The 21,332-nt window shown below is 43.0% G+C and overlaps 1 protein-coding gene across 1 annotated transcript in view; it reads left to right on the top strand.

Annotated features, from left to right (window-relative positions):
• LOC147020921 (phosphatidylinositol 4-phosphate 5-kinase type-1 gamma-like) overlaps positions 1 to 21,025 on the top strand; it is a 121,284-nt gene extending 100,259 nt beyond the window's left edge. Inside the window, exons 13-16 of the mRNA XM_085890579.1 lie at positions 7,607 to 7,760; positions 7,918 to 7,995; positions 13,738 to 13,867; positions 19,560 to 21,025. Of these exons, the coding sequence (XP_085746705.1) occupies positions 7,607 to 7,760; positions 7,918 to 7,995; positions 13,738 to 13,867; positions 19,560 to 19,562 (365 nt within the window). The 3' untranslated portion in view covers positions 19,563 to 21,025. The remainder of the gene's footprint in view (positions 1 to 7,606; positions 7,761 to 7,917; positions 7,996 to 13,737; positions 13,868 to 19,559) is intronic.
• Positions 21,026 to 21,332: the final 307 nt, after the last annotated feature.

The following is a 21,332-nucleotide window of genomic DNA, read 5'->3' as shown; positions in this document are numbered from 1 at the left end:
TGACATACCACATTTTTTGCACAAATACAAATTCAACCACTCTTCATAGTAATCAGATCAATAGCAATGAGATGTGAATTTCTGTTTGTTGAATGTTTATTGCACGATTCTGACAATACTCCACATAATGTATGAAAACGCACACAAGCTTTAGAGAGTACAAAGCTGCTTGGTTATATGCACAGTACCAAGGTAATTAATTTAGCTCTTTCAGTTCTCTGAGGACCTTGTACTGTTTCATGTACAATCATCATTTACAGGTGCGTGAATATTTACAATATACTTTTCAAAGTATGCGAGTTAATTTCCCTTCTGCTCTCCTAACAACTGCAATTTGATGTACTGTTATCATATATTATATATCATTACAACCATAACCAGCAAATCCACCTATTAACTTCACAGAATACCAAAGTATTTAAAAGAAAAGGCCAAACCATTACTAAGCCTTATCATACTAAAATGAAACTATACACCTTCCAGAATGGTCAATTACTAGATGAAACATACGTCATGAGTATGTTTAATATTACTTTAAATTCTGAAATAAAAATATTCTTGACCAAGGATGCTGACATCATCGCATCAGGAATTTGAATTGTCTGGAATTTGATTTCCATCACAATACATTCTCAAAAAGAAGTAAACCTGTCGAATAGTGCATATATTTTGCCCCTTTAACCTGCTCTCAAGTTTTGCATGTTTTGGTCCTCCTACGTCATCAGCCTCTTCCAGTGTTCCTTTCAACAAGATTATCAAAATTGTTTCCAGGAGGTGTGATAATTCTATAAAAAAAATAATGTGGGGTAAAATGAATGGTGCACTGTGCATCTCTATGAGGACAAAAGATAGAAAAGACTTGGGACTTGTCCTTTAACTTTAACTTTAAATAAACAGTATGAATGCCACATCCCAATAGTCATGTTATCTTCACATATATCAAATACTTAAAATCTATGATAAATATGACCTGCTCTTGGACTATTGCCCAACTTGTAATTGTTTTGTTCAGTCATACAACGACATATGATGTAATTGTTTGTATTGATTAGTATTTCAAGCATGGCACCAGAATAAATATTTCAAGTGATACAAATGTCTGCACCAAATGTGTGTTCCAATCAAACAGTACAGAATTTAATGAGGTCTATTGTAGATTTATTTCCTCCTCTTCGTCACTGTCACTTGGATTATCTTCGTTATCACTGTCATATACTTGATAAACACAATTTATGCAACTGCAGAGGTCAGTGCAAGACGTATACCATGTGCTACGCAAGAACACTGCCTGTTCTCACACTTTGCTTCCTTGCAATTGCAATGTGTGAACTCGAGGATTTCCTCTGGAGCTGGAGCCAGGTCCATCCAGTCTATGACAAGGTTGTCATCTTCAATCTTCCAGCCATGAGCAGCAGGTGAAGGAAATTCCATGTTGCCTATCAGAGACCTCCTCCAAATAGCAGCTTGGAAATTAGCTCTCTGCACATGCTTATAAAGCGAGTCTTGATTTGGGGGCATACCTGATTCCAGGGTCTTGGTATGTAGCTTGAAAAGCCTATACCTAGCTTCGTTTACAGAGGTACATTCTTTCTGCGAGTACAGAGCACATGTAAAAGACTCCAGCTGCAACATAACTTCTCTAGAGGGTGTTATTTCTCTTCCAAGAGAGATGAAGGTATCACCACTCTTCTCTTCCTCCATGACCTTCCAGGCTTTCACCTTCCCTCTCCCATAGAAAGAACTGACACTGCCACACCCCGTAAAGGCATGCAGTCCAAGTAGTGCACTTGCATTATGTGGACCCAGCTTCTCTGCAACCTTGTTGACATGTATTATCCTCTTAACTTTCTGCCCCGTCTCGAAGTAGATATTACTTTCATCTGAAACATCAGTACACAGTGCAATGGCAATAATGAAAACATCAGTGTCAGGACTTTTGATCACTACATTTTCAGACTGAGTAGCTGCATATTTGCTATGGGGAAGTAAATGAGTATCTGCTTCTTCATGATCGCATGCCAGTTCATTCACTTCATTAACTGAAAAATAACCACCACTGAGAGAGAAGGAGTAACATTCACTGCCGTGGGTCAAAAACACTTTGGTTTCTCCTAAAAATTTGCAGCACCATCTTTCCATGCAGTGTAGATGAAATTGACTAGCTCCTCCTTGTTCACATCGTTGCCTTTTATATAGATTAGAGGTACAGTGCTAAAGAATGTTTATAGGCAACTGGCAATACATGTACATACCTTCTTATTGACTGGTAGATTGTTGAGCTCGACATGCATGTCCTCTCTCTCCGCTAAACCAAGCTTCGAGACATCAGTGAATTGTTGGTAGCACTCTCGATGGGAGCCAAAGTGGAACCTCAGATTGTCTGACAGATTCGGGTTTGTCTCCAGCTCTAAAGCAGACCAGATTTCAGTTGCTTTATTCGCATAAATACCACATATATTCTTCCATCGCCCCGCACACTGCCTAAATTTGATCCAGGAGCTCAAGGAAAACGATGAAATCTTGGATTTTGGCGACGAACCAATGTGCATACCAACACTCCATGTTGAACTTGCAGTCTGCGTCTGTTTCTGCACGCAAATTATATAGCGCGCCAGCAGAACACGCGTATAACCACTTCGTCCGTGCCGTATTTGTCCCAACATGCATACTCTGTATCAGCGCATATGATTGGTGAATGAGTGTATTCACGTTATTTTTAGACCAATCGCGAATACCATGAGAATGTCAACATATTTTACTCCCTCTCCAAATGTTCCAGTTTTTTGATAATTTCTCACTAATGTGCAACTTTTGACCAAAAGAACAACCATATTCGGTATTCAAATATTTTAATGCTTTTTTAATGTCAAATCTGTGTAGTCCATCGGAGGTAGTGAACAAAACAAAGAAAAACAGGGTCGTCCCACGGCCTAATTATTTTATGCCAATTTTCACGTTTCACGAAACTTCACCAAGCTGCCGAGGTAGTCATAACTGGGAAGCCTATTGATTTTGAGATCAAATGTCTAAAATCATTTTTAGCAGCGTCTCGCGTGGCGAACGCTGCTCATAGAGAGCTCGGCATTGTTGTTGTTGTTCTTCTTCTTGTTCTTCTTCTTCTTCTTGTGAAGACAAAACCTTAACCTCTAGGACTCGGCTCTTGTATATACAAGATCCGGATCGCCTTAAATACTGAGCACATGTACACATCCTCACATAGACGGTGCCTTTTGAGAGTGTCTATCATGAACTTTTAAATATATTCGGACATTTGCTTTAAAGTTTCGAAAAGTTCACGTTACTATTTAAAGATTATTCCATTTATCGTATTGTAATTTCGTAAATACATTATTTATTTCGTCAATACATGATATATCGTAAATACGTAAATACATTATGACGGGTTTCGCTATTGGCTTAATGAAGGCACGTGACGAAATATCGGAAGTTGTTGTTTTTTTTTCGCTGGCAAAACCTTTAGGACGCTGCTCTTGGACGCATTTGTCCTTGTTCATCACATTGACTTGAAAATTAAACAGCAATTGGAAAACCAACTGATTTTGAGTTCAACAGGTCAAATGTCAACTCAAGGTCAAACTTCTAAAATCATCAAGTTTCATCTGAAAAATTGGCAATTTTCATCCGGTTAACTTGAAAATTAGAGCAATTGCATAGTGCTTCACGGAATCGGGAAATCAACTATTTTTGAGATCAAAAGTCAACTCAACGTCGGCTTTCTAAAATCAATTTTTATCCCATTGACTTGAAATTTGAACAGGTTTTGCCTATCAGGTCATTGAATTCAACCACCAATAATTTTAATCATCAGATTTGTTTTCGGGATTTTACAAGTATCGTGCTCTGCACGCTGTCTTGTTTGCTTGTCTTTCTGTCAATCGCCTACAGGGTCACATTTCTAAACCGATCGTCATGAAGCTTTACTAAGTTGTAGAGGTTGTCACAACTGAGAAGCCTTTTGATTTTGAGGTCAAAGGTCATCTTGAGGTCTAATTTCTAAAATCTTCATTTTCCCTTCTGATTGATTTGAAAGTTGAACAGGATTTGCATATTGGGTCACTGAATTGGGAAACCAACTATTTTTGAGGTCAAAAGGTCAAAGGTGAACTCAAGGTCAAACTTCTAAAATCATCAAATTTCATCTGCAAATTATCAATTTTCATTTGATTGGCCTGAGTTCTGATTAAGATCATCAATTTTAATATTGATGAAATGGACAATTTGATGTATCTATGGCAACTTTTTTTTTTCTTTTTTTCTTTTTGAGGTGGGGGTGAATTTTGCAAGTGTCGTGCGAGACACGATGTACATCTTGTTTTTTTAATCTGTTTGTGTGCAGGATATCTCAAGAAGTTGTGAACAGATTTGGATGAATTTTGGTGGGCAGGTTGGGTGTGTGATAAGAAAGAATTGATTAGATTTTTGGGCAAGATTCAAAACCAGATCCGGATGGAATTTTTATTTTATTTTAAAAGTGATTCTTCACCATTGAGTCGAGGAGGAGATTGGGACCATACTCTGTGCAGAGCGTTGGTGCTGCCTAATCAGTCTCCTTGGCCATTGGACACAATCCTGGACGGGTAGCCACTCTGACACAGTATACCAGCATGCTGGCATTCATTTTGTTGACCTCGGAAGGATGACAAGTCGAGTTAACCCCACCTGGTATTAATTGAGATATGGGACCAAAAACAAAACATGGCATGATATTTCAAAAAATTATTGGTCCCGATATGTTCTCCTGGATCAGGCATTGCGTGGTGGAGGTATGCGCTCTACCTAGTGCCCTTCAAGTTTTCTCATTGCATTATTGTCATGTTGGCAGGGGAGGCTGGATGGAAAGACTTGTGCTTGACAATGACGGTGTGTTTCATTTTTTTTTGCCGCATCTGATGCCATAGTAACGTTGCCTCATTATAGGAGGTTTTGAAGCTTTTAGACAGCAGGCGGTGGTGACAATGCTGCTCCAGTTTTTTGGGGTGTTTTATTTTTGTTTCAGAATGTTTTTTTCACCAATTGACATGGTTTGTTTTATATTTTTCACTTCTTTTTCTTTATTGGTCACAATTATTCCCACATTATTGTGGGGTTGGCCAGGGGAAGCTTGGGCCTGACGTTTGACTCGGGTTTTAGGGCAGGAATTTGAAATTTGTTCATGGTGCCTGCGATAGCTCGTCTACCATTTGCGAAGGACACGTGGGAACTTTAAATTCCACTAATGCCAGCAGATAGGACGTCCAGTTTCATATCCATCCAAGGGATGGCACACACATTGATGAATTGCTCTGCTTGTGAAACACCAAGGTTACAGTTTTCAGTTAGGTTGGGATTCAAACCCAGGTGTTCCTCAAATACCTCAAAGTCATCCTGCCCAGCCTATTGTATCTTTTTCACTAAAATACAAATATGGAATTTGTTTTGCTCTGGTTTTTGCTTAAACATGCTCCTATTTGCAAAAGTTTACTTAGGTAGTCATAATAGATGAGCTCACTGCTGGATTTCCACTTTTTTCGTTCACAAATGGATATTTTTCAATTGGGGGAGTGGGGAGGAATCACTGATTCCAAGAGACTATCAACTTGGGCTGTTAATGGATTGTTTGTTTCTTCTGAATGGTCAAGATATAATGTTAAAATTGTTTTTTGTTTGTTGTTGTGTAGAATTATTGATTGCACTCACTTCCCATTTTTGTACCCCTTCTTCCAGTCTCAGCATATTTGCAAGAACTGTATGCTATTACTACTATGATTGCACCACTTGATGCTTTTACCATTCATTGCCAAAGATGGTGTCATATGTGACATGAAAACACCTGGGTGCGTTGATTTGCTTGTTGTGTCAGAGCTACTGTATATCCGAGACAGAAACCACACTACGATAGCAAGCAATGTAACCTGGTGTCAAGGGATATCCATCCGAGAACACCAGACCACTTGCTACCTATAGTTTAGGGTAGGACTTTGACTGGGGTACTGCCGATAACCTAACTACTGTAATACTGTGGGATCTTTAATGTCCACAAACTAATGCTAGCAGCCGGGTCTCCATCTTGATGTCCATCTGAGGGGGAAACAAAGATTCCATGGCTGTTTTTCTTCTTGTTCTTGTTCTTCTTTCCTGAGCTTTATTTTGGCACCTCTTTCGTTAGGGTGCTGATCATTGATCTTCTTTCTTGAACTATTATTTTATTGTTTTGAAAAAAATGCAAATTTAGGGAGACCACTCACCAGGTTTCAGTTCTATATGATGTATGATATAGTCAACATAGACTGAATTATGTGAGGTTGGGTCAATACTATCTTGTCCAGCAGTCTAACACTGACCACTGGACAAATGGACTGAACTGGCTTTTTACTCCCTTGGACTGCATTCAATTAATGGTGGCTTCACATGAGCGGGAACTGCAAGAAGCACACAGGATCCTTGGTTCTAATTTTACCTGATCCTTTGGTTTATTCCCCTCCACAAATAACAGGGGAAGAGTAAAATGTGACTGTGGGCTACGATGGCAGGGTGTTGGAAGGGAACACTGTTTCACAATGAATAAATATTATTTTCAATGGAAATAACGAAATCTAAGGTGGCTCACACCAGACTCCAGCACAGATGGGGAGAGAAGCAAAAACCGGGTGAGGCTTTATCTCATGACGGGCATCGACGCAGTTGGCGGTGAAGCAGCCACAAACTAGCAACAAATCAGGTGATGCAGAAACACAGACAGGCGATGTAGCAACCAGGCCACTTCTTAGTCGAGGAAACTCCAACTCTCTACTCTGAACCAAAAACTCCACTCCTGAGGCGATCAAAAAAATCTGTCCCTTCTCTCCCTCTCTCTCTCTCTCTCCAAAGATTCCCCTCCTCAAACTCATCCTTCTCTCCAGATGATGCCTCCATGCCAGGTGTTGGCTTGATGGTTAGGGTGCTGGGCTTGGGATCCTAGGGTCCTGAGTTCAAATCCTGCAGGCCGTTGAATTAATACCAGGTGGTGTTGACTCAGCCTATCATCCTTCCGAGTTTGGCAAAATGAGTACCAGCTTGCTTGGGGGGGATGATTGAGCCACTCGAGTATCCTGCATTGTGCCCAATCGCACAGGAAACTGCTTTGACAGCATCGACGCTCTGTACAGAGTATGGTCCCAATGGATAGATGGATGACGCCCCCTCTCAAAACTCCTTCCCTCCCTTTCCCAAGGCCTCACCGCCGCCTCATCCAGAAATTACAGGTTTCACATGCAGGTCCTTCTCTTTAAACCCTGGCTATTTATTGGACAATGCATCACCCTTCCTATAATGTACATTTTAACGGGACAATTCTGAAGCTAACATTTCTCAAATCAATACATCAAAATGGCTAAACTACCTGAACACAGAGCATACTAAGCTATGCATTTCTAACTGTTCCAAAGTGATTCCTACCTCCTCCTGACAAACGGAACAGTACATATTTGCAGAGAATGTTCTGTATCATTACCACACATGGGACGGGATGATAAACATTCAAAAACAGTCCTTTGAGCTTGTGCAGCTCTTTTGTTTGCTCTTTGCCAATGTTAATTAATTGTTTTTATTTTTATTTTGGGGGGTGCAGCGCTGCCCCAAGGGCGACCTGACATTCTCCCCAGCACTCCACCCTCCTTTGAAGAAGCCACCACTGCTTCCATTGCAACCACTTTGTCATCCACTTCCCTCTCCACTGTTGATCACACAACATTAGAGTCAAAAATGGCAGCAGCAGCAGCCAGGTACACCTGTTGTCAAATGTCAACATTCTTTTTTTTTTGTTGTTTGGCCCAAGTTTATTTATTTTATTTTATTTATTTATGTTTTATTTGTTATTTTGAACCTCTTTTAAAACCCATTGTAAAGTGTCATTTTTCTCTTTTTTTTGTGTGTGTGTAGTCTGGAGGTTGCAGCACATGAAGCAGAGTTACCTTCAATGTCTGACACATTCTCATCACAGTCGGACTCTCAATTAAGGTGATAACCGTTGAACATTCTGAATTGTTTTTACCTTCTCTGGCAGCTACATATCCATCTATCTGACTTGATATTCATTTTGCAGCCCTTTTCTCTCATGTACAGAATTTATAGTATTTCTGGACCTTCATTACTAAAGCTTATTAGCACATTAGGGGTTGATAGTATTCCAGTCCTGTGAAAGGGAAATTAGTTGGTGGGGTGGGGATAAGCAATTGAGTCGATCCTATTCTCAATATTATATTCCACTTGCTTATAAAGTAGACCATTACCACTGCCACTGAAGGTGGACTGAGGTTATGTTTTAACCCACGTTTGTTTTGTGATTGTCTGTGAGCAGGATATGTCAAAAAGTTGTGGATGGATTCTGACGAAACTAAGTGGACAGGTTGGGTTTGTGACCCGCATGAATTGATTCGATTTTGGTGAATATCCGGATCCAGATAATATCATTTTTAAAGTGATTGTTCACCATTAAGAGTTGGTCCCAAAAACGATATATAGCGTGATATTTCAAAAGGTTATGGTGGATTCAAATGAAACTTGGTGTACAGGTCGAGTGTGTGACAAGGAGGAATTGATTTGATTTGGGTGAGGATCTGGATACTATAATTATTTTTAATTTTGCAAGTGGTTTTTCACCTTTGAGAGATAGGGCCGAAAATGATATATAGCACGATATCTCTAAAAATAGATTGGAATGAAACATGGTGGATGAGTTGGAACGTGATGAACAAGCTGATTAAATTTTGGTTCAGGTCTGGATGCAGATACAGTCTGAGTGGGAAACAAAACATAAACTGTTCAGCCTGGTGGAGGTATGCACTCAACCAAGTGCCATTCTAGTTACCTCTGCCTCTGAAGGTGAAGGAGGTTATGTTTTTTTTTTTTTTTTTTTGTTTTTTTTTTTTTTTTTTTGTATACCTTGGTCGAGGCTCGTATGAAAGCTAACACACAACTCACATCAAGGAGGCATGAGACAAGAGGGGCGGGAGTGGAAGGGACAAAACAGTGGGGAACAGACACATTAGGTGAACTGTGGAAGGGAGAGGGATGGGGATGGGACGGGGAACATGGCGAAGAGAAGATGGACATTACAGGGACTTTCAGGAAGGAAAGCAGGAGAATTGAAGGAAGTGGGCTTGGGTGGATTATCGGGGGTAGAAAAGATCGAGGATTTGGATGGGGGAAGATAAGAGGTGGTGGTGAACAGCTGTTTTGAAAGCCTGGAGGGAAGAATGGGAAAGAATAGAGTGAGGAAGTTTATTCCAAAGGTGGGAAAAAAGAGGAATGAAAGAGTGAAGATGAGCAGTGATTCGTGATTTTGGTAGTTTTACCAGAAGGGGGTTGTTGGCGGACCTTGTGCGCCCTGTGGAAATGTGGTTGGGACAAATCGCAGAGAGAGCAGGGGGGGGCAAGGCTGGAGAGGAGTCGGTAGAAGACAGAAAGACCACCGACCAACCTGCGGTGATTGAGTGAGAGGCCCAAAGACAGCTTCATTGCGGGAGATGCCAATGATCTTAAAAGCCCTGGTTTCGACAGCGTGAAGCCGAGAAAGGTGGGAGGCAGGAGCACCAGCCCAGAGGGGAGAGCAGTACTCCATCAGGCTACGGACAAAAGCTTTGTAAGTAGTCAGGAGCTCAAGAGGGCCGAGGAAGGACTTTGCACGACGGAGGATTCCCAGTCGGCGACTGGCTTTTGAGGCAAGGTTGGAAATGTGACTTTCCCAGGAAAGGTCATGGCAGATAGTGAGACCCAGAAGCTTGAAAGAAAAGACTTCTTCCAGAGGATTGTTGAGAAAGTGGATGGGGGGGTTTTCTAAACGGTCCTTTCGAAGAGACATAGTGAGAGTGTGAGATTTGTGTGGATTGAAAGACATGTTCCACGTGTTGGACCAGTTTGTGATTTTATCCAGATCTGCAGTGAGCGAAGAAGCTGCTGCTTGTCGGTCTGAGGGATGACAGATGGTACGGCAGAGGGTGGAGTCATCGGCAAAGAGAAATAGAGGATTTTCCAGAGAGTCCGAGAGATCATTGATGAAAACCAGAAAAAGAACAGGGCCCAGAACGCTACCTTGAGGAACTCCAGCCTGCACAGGAAGAGGGGATGAAAGAACTCCATTTAGGGCCACACGTTGACTGCGACAGGAGAGGAAGTCTGCGAGCCATGAGTGGAGATGGCCTTGAATACCATGGGAAGAGAGTTTGGTGAGTAGGGCAGGGTGCCAGACTGTGTCAAAAGCACGTGATATGTCCAGGGATACGGCTCGGATTTCCTGTCTGGCATTGAGGACCTCCATCCATTGATGGGAGAGCAGTAGCAGCATATCCAGGGTAGAGTGACCTGGTCTGAAACCAAATTGATGATTGGAAATCAAGCCATTGGAGAAGAGGAAGGATTTCATGTCTGAAGCGATGATGGATTCCATAACCTTGCTGATGATTGGGAGAAGGCTGATTGGTCTGTAGTTACAGGGATCTGTTTTTGCACCTTTTTATGCAGGGCAGTGATGTTAGCAGATTTCCAAGCAGATGGCAGATGACCTTGGGAAAATGAGAGGGTGAATAGAACAGAGAGAGGGTGAGCAAGAGCAGAAGAGCAGGCTTTGAGGACACGTGGGCTGATGCCGTCTGGACCGGTTGCAGAATCTGACTCGAGGTTTGAAAGCAAGCTCTCCACCTTGTCAGGAGAAAAGGATACAGAGTCCAGGGACAGTTGGGTGCGACTGGGTAAAGTGGGTAGAGATAGTGATGGGTTTGGGACACAAGATTTAGCTGCAAACACCGAGTTTAGACATTCAGCTTTATCACGTGTGGAATCAGCAGTGCGGCCATTTGAGGTAAGGGAGGGGATGGAGGGGGAACATACACCAGAAACAGATTTGATTAAACGCCACCAGGATTTTGAGGAGGGAGAGAGGTTTGAGAGTTCAGACTTGAGATGAGAAAGATGTTGTTTTCTGGCTCTCCTGAGGGTAGATACACACTTGTTCCGAGCTTTGTGGAAAGAACTGAGATTGCCCTCAGTTGGGTTTGCTTTCCATGAGGCAAAGGCAAGTTGTTTCAGGACAACTGCCTCGCCACAAGCTTCAGTAAACCAAGGGCGGGAGGAAGGGTAAGACAACTGAACACGAGAGGGGATAAATCTGTGCATGAGGGAGAGCAAGTTTCTTTGAAAGAATTCCCAGGATGAGTTGATGTTTGAGAAAGTAGTGATAGGAGACCAGTCTGTAAGTTTGATGGCTGCTCGGAGACCCTGCCAGTCGGCTTGAGTGAAATGCCAGACTCGACGGCGGTGAGGTGGTTCTCTGATAACAGCCAGAGAGATGTCCACTTTAACAAGGACGTGGTCAGAAGAACCAATTGGAGCGAAGGAAGAGCAGCAGATATTGTCAGGGAAATTTGTCAAAATCAGATCCAGAAGAGATGGAGTACCATTGGTTGAGATCCGCGTCGGGAAGTTGACCGATTGAGTCAGTCCCAATGAGTCACAGAAAGCTTTTGCTGATGTCCCATGGCAGGTGAGAGAGGTACCCACACCTAGCCAACTGGCGTGATGACAATTGAAGTCGCCACATAAGAGGAAGAGAGAGTTTGGATGAGAAGATAGAAGATGGTCCATGTTTTCGGAGAGTGAGGTGTAGATGGAGTCATCACTGTTCGGTGGACGGTACAGTACACATATAAACATGAGGTGGGAGTGGAGGGGAAGCCGAAGCCAGAGGTATTCCTGGGGGTGTGGGGGAGTGAGAGCAGTGCAGGGAGAGTGAGGAATAGAGTCTTTGATGAAGAGAGCAACACCTCCACCAGGACGAGGCTCAGGTCTGTCATACCGTAAGAAGGAGTAACCAGGGAGAGATACTTGGGAGTCAGACACGTCTTGGGAGAGGAAAGTTTCTGTTAGGCAGATAATGTCTGGTTTGTCAGTGGCAACCTGTAGGGAAAGATCTGAAAGGTTTGAGCGAAGGCCCCGGATATTTGAGGTCCACACTTTTAATGAAGACGTAGGGGAGGAGGCTTTGGGTGCAGGAGGTGGAGGGGGCGGGGGAGGGTAGGACGAGGGACGAGGGGGAGGTAAGGAGGGTTGCTGAAGGAGTGTGGGGTATTGCAGAATAGCGAGGGGAGGGGGCCGAATGAGGAGGAGAAAAGGGTCTGTGGTGGTGGGAGAGAGGGGGGACAAGAGACAAGGAAGATGGCAGTTGAGGATTTGAGGAGGTGGAGTGAAGAGATGGAGGTGAGAGGGCAGTGGAGGGAGGCAGGTTGTTGGATGAGAGGGGGGCAACTTAGAGAAGGAAGAGTGAGGGGGATGAAAGGTGGGAGAAAGGTGAGGGGGGAATTTTTGAAAGAGGTGAGAGGGAGGCTTGGAGGGAGAAGAGTGGGATGGTTGCTTTGAGAGTGAGAGTGAGGGGTGAGGGGGGTTTGTTGGCACTGAAGTTGGAAAAAAAGAATGGTTGATGGAAAGCGAGCATCCATGGCAAACTGTGGTTTTTAAAAGTTTTAGGTCAGAGATGCGATTTAACACAATTCTTGATGGATGCAATGAAGGCAAATTCAGAGCATGGAGAGAAGAAGCGCTGTAATAGTTGGATTTTTTAGGCAAGGAATGAAGGAGAGGTCGAAATGAGAGCAGTCTGTTAAAATAGCAGAAGAGTAGTGCATTGTGAAACAGTAAAGAGTACCACATGTGTGAGAGAGGAAGATGAAGCATTATGAGATCGTTTTTGATGTTAATATTAATGTATGAGAGAGTTCAACAGATTAGGTCATGGAAGTGTAAAAAAAAAAAGAAATCGAGGAAGACGAGGAGGAAGTTAAGAGGAAGAAGAAGTAGCAGAATCGGGAGAAGGTGAGCGTGTTGTTGTTGTTGTTGTTGGGTATATTTTTTTTTTTTTTTTTTTTTTTTTTTTTGAGATAAGAAAGAGATTAGTTGGGAGAATGGGGGATGTTTGGAAAGTGGGGAGGATGAAAATTGAAGGTAATGGGGAGGATAGAAATTGAAGGTAATGGGGAGAAAAAACAAACAACAACAAAAAAAAACGATCGAACACCGAGTGGAACCGGTAGGCCTCAAGCCTAGGACTAGGCCTCAAACATCAAGTAAGAACGTCGACATAAATACTCACAAAATAGCACGATTTTTGAAACAAAACCGAACTAGGAACACACATTAACATGTAGGTGAGAAAATTAAACAGTTAAAACGGGACAAATAACAACCGGAACTTAACTTTGAGAACATCAGCAGGGAGCCCCGAAGGAGACCTCTTGCCGCTCAAAACCGGAACCGGAAGTTTTCACCCTTTTCTGTCTTTTTTTTGTGTACAGGATATCTCAAAAAGTTGTGGACAGGTTGGATGTGTGACAAGGCCAAACTGATTAGATTTTGGTGAAGATCCGGATCCGGATCCGCCAATTAGAATTTTTTAAGTGATTCTTCGCCATTGAGAGATTGGGCCAAAAACGATACATCGCCTGATATTTCCAAAATGTATTAATTGGGCCCGATATGTTCTCGTTGATCAGGCATTACATGGCGGAGGTATGCGCTCTACTGAGTGCCCTTCTCGTTTGGTATTGCTTTGGGCTACTTATAAAGAATGATGTTGAATTATTAATTTTGTAGACATGAGGTGATGCCGTTATTTATTTATTTTTCATCTTTGCATGCAGGTTATGATAAAGCACTGTTGTTTGACCTGCATAGTCACTTGGTATTCTGATTGTATTGCCATGTTTTTCATAGGAAAGAGTCTCTGTCATCGGAGACTGTTGTGCACATGGTTACAGAGAGTGCGGGCGAACAGAATGAAGAGTCCAGCCTGCATGCAACAGACTCGCAACAAGAAGAGAGCGATGAAAAAGATGCTTACTTTGTAAGTTCTTCTTTTTAGCTTGGCTTGCTTTGTTGTATTTAATTTGGTAAATCGTAGTTTCCTCAACACAAACTCGAAGAAGGAGAAGAAGCCATTTTCTGATCGTGAAGACTTGTGTTCGGTACGTAGTGGCTTAAATACCCAGCTCCTTGAGGTTCTCACCGATCAGAGGCCCTTGAGCCCACCATCGAGCTTTCTTCAGAGTATCAGCGACACCATCGTTCAGAAACATTTTCCTTTTCCCAAATTTTACGGGGCTGATTGGAAAGCCCGGGTCTCTGCTACAATCCCAACAGGAGGACTGCACCAGGATCTTGGAAGGAAATTAAGGCGAGACCGTACACGTTTCTCCATGTGGTTCTCACGCAGTCGGCATGTACTGGAGCCGATCCCTCGTTTCTCCACAGGGTTCTCGTGCCGTTGGCACGTGCCTGAAGGGGAATCAAGAAGTAGCCAATCCCTTGTTTTTCTGTGGGGCAAGAGCACCAAGCGTGGGAGTCGAGGAGGTCCGACAGTGTCAGTCAAGATCCGTGCATGGGAGTCGAGGATTTCTGAGTGTTGGAGTCGAGGAGTGTATTTGCACGAGTGCTGAGGCTTTTGAACTGAGCAATTTTTGTGAAAGAATTGAGTCAATTTTTTTTAATTTTTGGTGAAAAGCATTTACTTCTAATCTGAATAGGCATGACTTTATGTATTAAGGAGAGCGGAACAAAAGGGAGGGTGGGGGGGAGGAAGGGAAGAGGGAATGAGTGGAGTGAAGGTTGGGATAAGTGCCTCCATCATGGTGGAGAGGAGTCAGGTGTTGAGGGAGAGGGGCAGGCAGGGGTGAGGGTAGCGAGTGAAGAAAGTGGTGTGTGTGTGTGTGTGTGTGTGTGTGTGTGTGTGTGTGTGTGTGTGTGTGTGTGTGTGTGTGTGTGTGTGTGTGTGTGTGTGTGTGTGTGTGTGTGTGTGTGTGTGTGTGTGTGTGTGTGTGTGTGTGTGTGTGTGTGTGTGCTAACAGGATTATGATAGGCTAGAGTAGTGGGTCCAGCAGGTCAGCCTGGGCAGTGCTGCTGATTGATGACCAGAGCATCCCAAACTGATCAAGATAATACTGGCTCTGAAGCGAAGTCCAGCTCGGTAGTTTGAATGTGGGATCGATGTAGGGGAGAGGAGTCAAGGTGGTGGAGTTGATGCAGCAAGGGAGGTTGGAAGGGTTGTGTGTGTGCAGGAGACCAGATGGAAAGGAGACAGGGCGAGGAAGTTGGTAGGAGGATACAAGCTGTTGCACGTGGGTGGGGATGAAAGGAGTAATGGCGTGGGAATAATCATATCAGAAGAGATCAGCAAGCAGGTGGTCAGAGTGGAAAGAGGGGAGGGACGGGTGGTGATACAGAGGTAAGTGATGTGTGTTACGTCGGTATATGGGCTACAAACGGGAAGGACTGTGGTCGAGAAGCAGGAATTCAGGAAAGCACTGGAGAGGATGGGAATGGTTGAGCAGGAGGTGGTGATGCACATTGCGGGGGACTTTAATGTGCATGTGGGAGTAGCAGAGCGAGGTGAAGAGGAATCTGTTGGTAATTTGGTTTGGGGAATGAAGAACAGAGAGGGTCAAGAGCTGGTTGAGCTGGTGGTAAGGAATGGGATGGCCATAACTGGTTCATTCTTTCAAAAGTGGGAAAGCTACAAGATTACCTGTAGGAGTGGACAGCATAAAACAAAACTGGATTTGGTGGTGGTAAGGAAGTGACAGTTGTAGAGGGCTAACGATTGTATGGCGGTGGCGGGAGAGCATGTTATCACCCAGCACACGCCTGTGGTGTTTGTGGTACGGATGAAGAAAAGGAGGTAGGTTAAAAGCAGCGTTCGAAAGATTATTAGGTTGGTGAAGTGTCCGGGCAACGTCGTCATAGATTACAAGGAGAGGATGAGAGCCAGGTATGAGCAATCGATGAATAAGCAGAAGGTTTGGAGGCGGAGTGCAAGACGAACTAGGTGTTTCGGGGGAATTTCAGAAGTTTTGTGTGGAAGGACTTGAGGAAAGGGTTCATCGTTGAGGGATAGAAACCAGGCATGGTCGACTGAGGAGCTCGCAAGGCAGATGGTGAAAATGAGTTTTGAAAGAAGATGGAGAACATCAAGGATAGAGGTTGACAACCAGATGCAAGGTTGCTGCACCTGTATGGGCAAAAGAAGAAAGTAGCAAGAACTGTGGATAAGGTGAGGAATGATATGAAAGAGGAACACAACAAGTTGGAGTAGGATTGTGGGAAGATGATGATCTATAAATTGGCTCACGACATGGATGAGGATATGAAAGGGAGGGGGGGTCTGGGGCAGTGATTAAGATCTTGGCAGGAGGCTAGTGACAGGGGGGCAGTGTTGAAGCTTTGGGAAGAATATTTCAAGGAGCTGTTAAACTGGGGAGGAAGCAACGGTGAGCAGTAGCTACCGTGACATGTAGAGGGGAAAGTGGAGTTGGTGGAAATCATGGAGGAGGAGGTGTGGATAGCATTGAAGAGGATGGCGAAGGGAAGAGCGCCAGACATTGATGTGTGTACAGGGATAATAATTGCAGTGAGAGAAGTCAGAATCAAATGGACGAAGAGGCTGTTGAATGTATGTCTAAAAGAGGGTTCAATTCCGGAGGATTAGAGGACAGGGTTAATTGTGTCTATGGAAGGGGAAGGGCCAGGGTAATGTTCAAGATCCGGGGAAGTACGCTTCTAAGTCATGTCATGTCAGGAATGTGCTGGAGAAGATTCTGGGCAGGAGGATATGGGAGAGTGGTGATGGAGATCAGAGAAGAGCAACAGGGGTTTAGAAAGGGCAGGGGCATGACGAATGGGGATGTTCACGCTGAGAGAGCTCGTGGAGAAGAGGTTGGAGATGCAAGGTGAAATGGCATTGGGATTTGTGGTTTTCTGGGGAGGGTGTTGTACGCGGACGAACTGGTGTTGTGGAGGAGAGTAGGCGAGGGATGCAGGAAGTATTGAGGGAGTGGAAGGAGGCATTTGGGAAGCATGGAATGAAGATGAGTATGGAGAAGACTGAGGCGGTGTGGGCCAGGCAGCAGAGAAAAGAAATGAATATCAGGTTGGAGGGGAATGAGATTAGACAGGGAAATAGATTTGAGCATCTGGGGTGGTGAGGGTGGGGGGGGGGCAGTAACTGGTGTTGATAAGTCATAGGCAGAGGTATGGAGGATAATTCAGGTGGGTTTAGGAGGATGGAGGGATTAATGGCAGACAAAGATGTCAAGGAAATTGAAAGGGAAGGTTCTGATGTCGTGTGTATTGCCGGCCTCCCTTTACGTTCTGGAAACGGTAGCATTGACAGAGAGATAACAATGGAGTCTGCTGCAGGTTTACAAGAACAGCTGGGTCAGGAGGATTGTGGGAGTGAGAGGGTGGCTAGGAGGAGGATGGATCGACTGAAGGAGGAGATCGGTGTGCAGATGAGCTTATTATTGGGATTGGTGAGATGCCAGCTGAGATGAAATGCGATGGCTGAGCAATTGGTGTGGATGGGGGAAGAGAGAATGGGAAAGAGAGCCGATAGGTTGAGGGAACAAGGTTGGAGGAAAAGAGTTGGACCGCATTTGAGATTGAAGGATTGTGTGAGGAGGTACATTAGTAAGGGGGGGAGGTGTTGGTGGAGATTGGAGAGAGTTAGCTGAGGACTGAGGGAAGTGGTGGAGTCTCGTGGTCAAGGGAGGGAAGTTGCTTGGTACCACTGGACCTCACTCCTTATAAAGGGAAGATGAAAATCGTATTACTTGTTAGGCCTGCTGCTTCTGAAAGTTTTATTTCATATGCAAAGTTGAGGTTGGAGGGGGATGACAGACGATGAGGATGTTTGATTGACGCAAAAGAGAACAAGTTGATATTTGACCGACATATAAACATGACCTGTAAGAAAAGGCGAGAGATGGCTGACAGGAAGAATTCAAATATGTTGTGGATGGAAACATGAGATTGTGGTGATTTGCTGTATCCTTAAATTGGGAGAGGAACTTTATCGAACTAATATATGTGAATCCATAGTGGAGAGAAAAGAGGAACAGAGGAATACAGGTGAGGAAGAAGCCTGGACTTTGAAAGGTTGACAAGGAAATGGTTGTTCACATTCTGATGGAGTTGGGGAGTGCGAAATCGCTTATTGGTTGTGAGCAAGATCGGATGATGGGTAGTATAATAAGAAAAGATCGTTGACCAGTCTAAAGAAAGAAAGCATTTGGCCCTCTGACAGCCTTTTGATGAGTGCTGCATGACTCAAAATTAAAAATACAGTCAACAGTGTGTGTATGTGTGTATATATATATATATATATATATATATATATATATATATATATATATATATATATATATATATATATATATATATATATATATATATATATATATATATATATATATATATATATATATATATATATATATATATATATATATTTCAGGGCTCTTTTTGAGAAAAGAAGCGCCCAGCTTAATTATTGAAGGACATCTTTTTATTTTCTAGGTCTTTTTTTGTTTCGGGGGCTCCTTTTTCATATTCACCAACGCTTTGTTCAGTGATTCAGTCACCTGGCAACATTACCTTCTGGATTTGTGTTTAACTGTATTTTTTAGGAATTGTTTTTTCTTTTTAGGCCATCCCGATGGAGATGACCTCATAAAGCCGGACCAAATGTCCGTCCGTCTGTCAACAATTTTTCTTTCCTATCTTGATGAAACTTAGTATGTGGGTAGAGGTCGATGAGTGTTGCACAACGATATAACTTTTGTCCGGGTTCAAGGTCAGGGACGAGGTCATGTAAGTTATAAAAATCGCCATTTTCAAAACCTATCTCGTCTGCCATTCTGCAAGATATTCTGCAAGACATAGTAAACTTGTTTGGATGTTCTTCAACTTGCCATAATGCGTGCTGATGTTTACAGGAATGACCTTTCAGTATTTTGAAATTTTCACCTTTTCCATGGGTTATTTTGGATCTTTTGAGGGAAAATTCACCCACCACCTCTGTGTATTCTGAGCCCTGGAATGGTGCCAATGGGCTGGCAGGATGGCTGAGATAAATGCACACTTTCCACTCAGCTGTCTAGCCTGGGTTTGAATACTGGCCGAGCTATAAACTGTCATCTGGGTGTTTCACAGGCAGGGTGATTCAATGTGTGTGCCATCCCTCAGATGGACATTAAACGGATGTCCCATCTGCCAGCATTAAGTTGATGGACGTTAACGATCCCACTGTGTTCTTTGCGAAGAGCAGGCGAGCTATCGTGGGCACAATGGCCAAAAAGTTCAAAATTCCTGCTATAACCTTGCGTTTCCCCTGTCCCCAAGTAAACAAAGTGCAAAAGGGTTAACCCCCAAGGGGGTTGCTTTGCCTCTCAACTGGGTTTGCAGATTTGTAGTAGTGGTAGTATTGGTGCCAATGATTTTCAGAGCAGTGGCTTCCATGGCTTGAAGGAGTGCGGGGCAGGATGGAAGTGCATTCGCTTTTGGGAAGAACAATACGCCATTGTGCTTTGAAGTACTATAATTCATGTTAAGTTCTGCAGAACCAAGGCATGACTTTCTCAGCATTGTGTGTGTGTGTGTGTGTGTGTGTGTGTGTGTGTGTGTGTGTGTGTGTGTGTGTGTGTGTGTGTGTGTGTGTGTGTGTGTGTGTGTGTGTGTGTGTGTGTTTTCTCTCTCTCCTTTAGTGACTTGAATCCATGCTGTTGGACCAGGATTACTCGAATCAAGCTTTGAAGATTTATTGGTTTTTGTTGCGTTCGCAGTTTCACTTTTCCTTCACATGAAAACGTTTTGCTCACCTTTTGCACTGTGTGCACCTGGGAGTTGTGGCCGATTCTGGATCAATTGTGTAGATAACTGAGGTGCTCTTGACTTGACAAAGTGCTTCAGTTAGCCTTGAAAGGTGACATTTCCAGTTTGTCGATTTTATTTCCAGAAACGCGATCTCGATGAAATATCAAGTTTTGACTTTCATATCCGATGACAAGCAGCAACATTTTGCCTTTCATTTTTCCTCCTTGTAGTTAATTTTGAATGAATACTTTCTGGTGACACTTAACTTTAGAGGTTGCTGATGAATAAATCTGCAAGCGCTGATGCAAGACCCAGTTTCTTGTCATCGTCAGCAGAACATGACGTTTCCCAGAACACAACTACTTTATACACAGTCTACTCTTGTTAAAAGCACGATCCTCAACCAAGTACCGATTTTTATTCGAGGTGCTGCAAGCAAAAAACGTTGCTGTTTGTGATGAGTTGCTAATGACACTTGGAATTATTGTGCTTGCAAATCCAAGTTTTCTTTATTATTTTTTTGGAACCATGGGAACTTTTTTTTTTTTTTTCATTCTCAGGCATCCCTCCAGTGAAGTGTTGTGTGAGCCGAAGTTCTGTTATGTGGCTCTGCATGGGAAGCGTGCCTCCGTCTTTCCCTCTTTACGGGTTCGCGCTCGCTCTGGCTTTCCTGGGCTGGGCATGCAACCGCGTAGTCGTGTAACTGTTATAGTTCGAGCTGTAAATAAAGTTGCAATGCAATGGCAGAGATCCCTTTTAATTGGAATTTTGGGGTCATGGTTAGTGTAAATGGCTGTTTTTTTTTTTTTTTGGGGGGGGGGGTGTAGGGTTGGTTGTTTATTTGCCAAAATCACACAACAGTCAGCGAGTATTGCAAAGCTGCTATGAAGCTTTTTCTTGATGCGACAGATTTTATCAGATGTCACTGATTTTACCGTATATCTATTTATGCATAGGTTTGACAACTTGTGTTTGTTGTTCCATGTTTAGGGAATGCAGCTCCATGAGTCAAATTTTCTTTTTTCTGGCCTTTATTGGTTGGTAGATTTGGTTTGACCTTGTGCTGCTTGAATAGTTTTCCTTTTTTATTTTAATTGTCTACAATGAATGTGGATAAAATATACACGTTTTGAAGCATTTTACATTTTTATGAGTGTTTTTGTGAGAGGATGGAACTTGAGCAAACTTGCTCTTTGGTTCATTGGTCCAAAGGAAGGTATTTCTCGTGTACATACAACAAAAGCTTGGTGGTGAGCAACCATTGATGAATGGTCCACAGGTACCTGCTGCCATCCACCATGAAATGCCCACTCCATTTAGCCGATTTCGGTTTTATAAACAGCCCTTCGTTTTTTTGGTGGTGGAGTCCGTTTGTATTTTTTTAAATCTTCCAAACCTTCCTTTTCATTTATTGTTCTTTCTTTGCTTTCAGAGAGGTCTGCCACATTAACTATAATCATCTTCATTAAATAACACTGAATAAGGAACGTCTATATTTTATTTGACAAAATAACTTGCTGTAGTTAATTACAAAAGGTAACGTTAAGAATGTTTCTCAAAACGACATTTATGTTCGGGCTTTAATGTTTTGGTTTTTTTAATACATAGCACCAGCAGCCTTTTTGTTTGTCACGCTCTATTCTGTAATATAGTTTGAATTGCCT

Source organism: Eptatretus burgeri, chromosome 8 (genome assembly GCF_056783735.1).
Source record: "Eptatretus burgeri isolate ZD-2024b chromosome 8, Ebu_testis_v1, whole genome shotgun sequence".
NCBI classification, from domain to species: Eukaryota; Metazoa; Chordata; class Myxini; order Myxiniformes; family Myxinidae; genus Eptatretus; species Eptatretus burgeri.
Note: the sequence above shows the minus strand (reverse complement) of the source record. Positions and strands in the feature narration are given on the sequence as shown.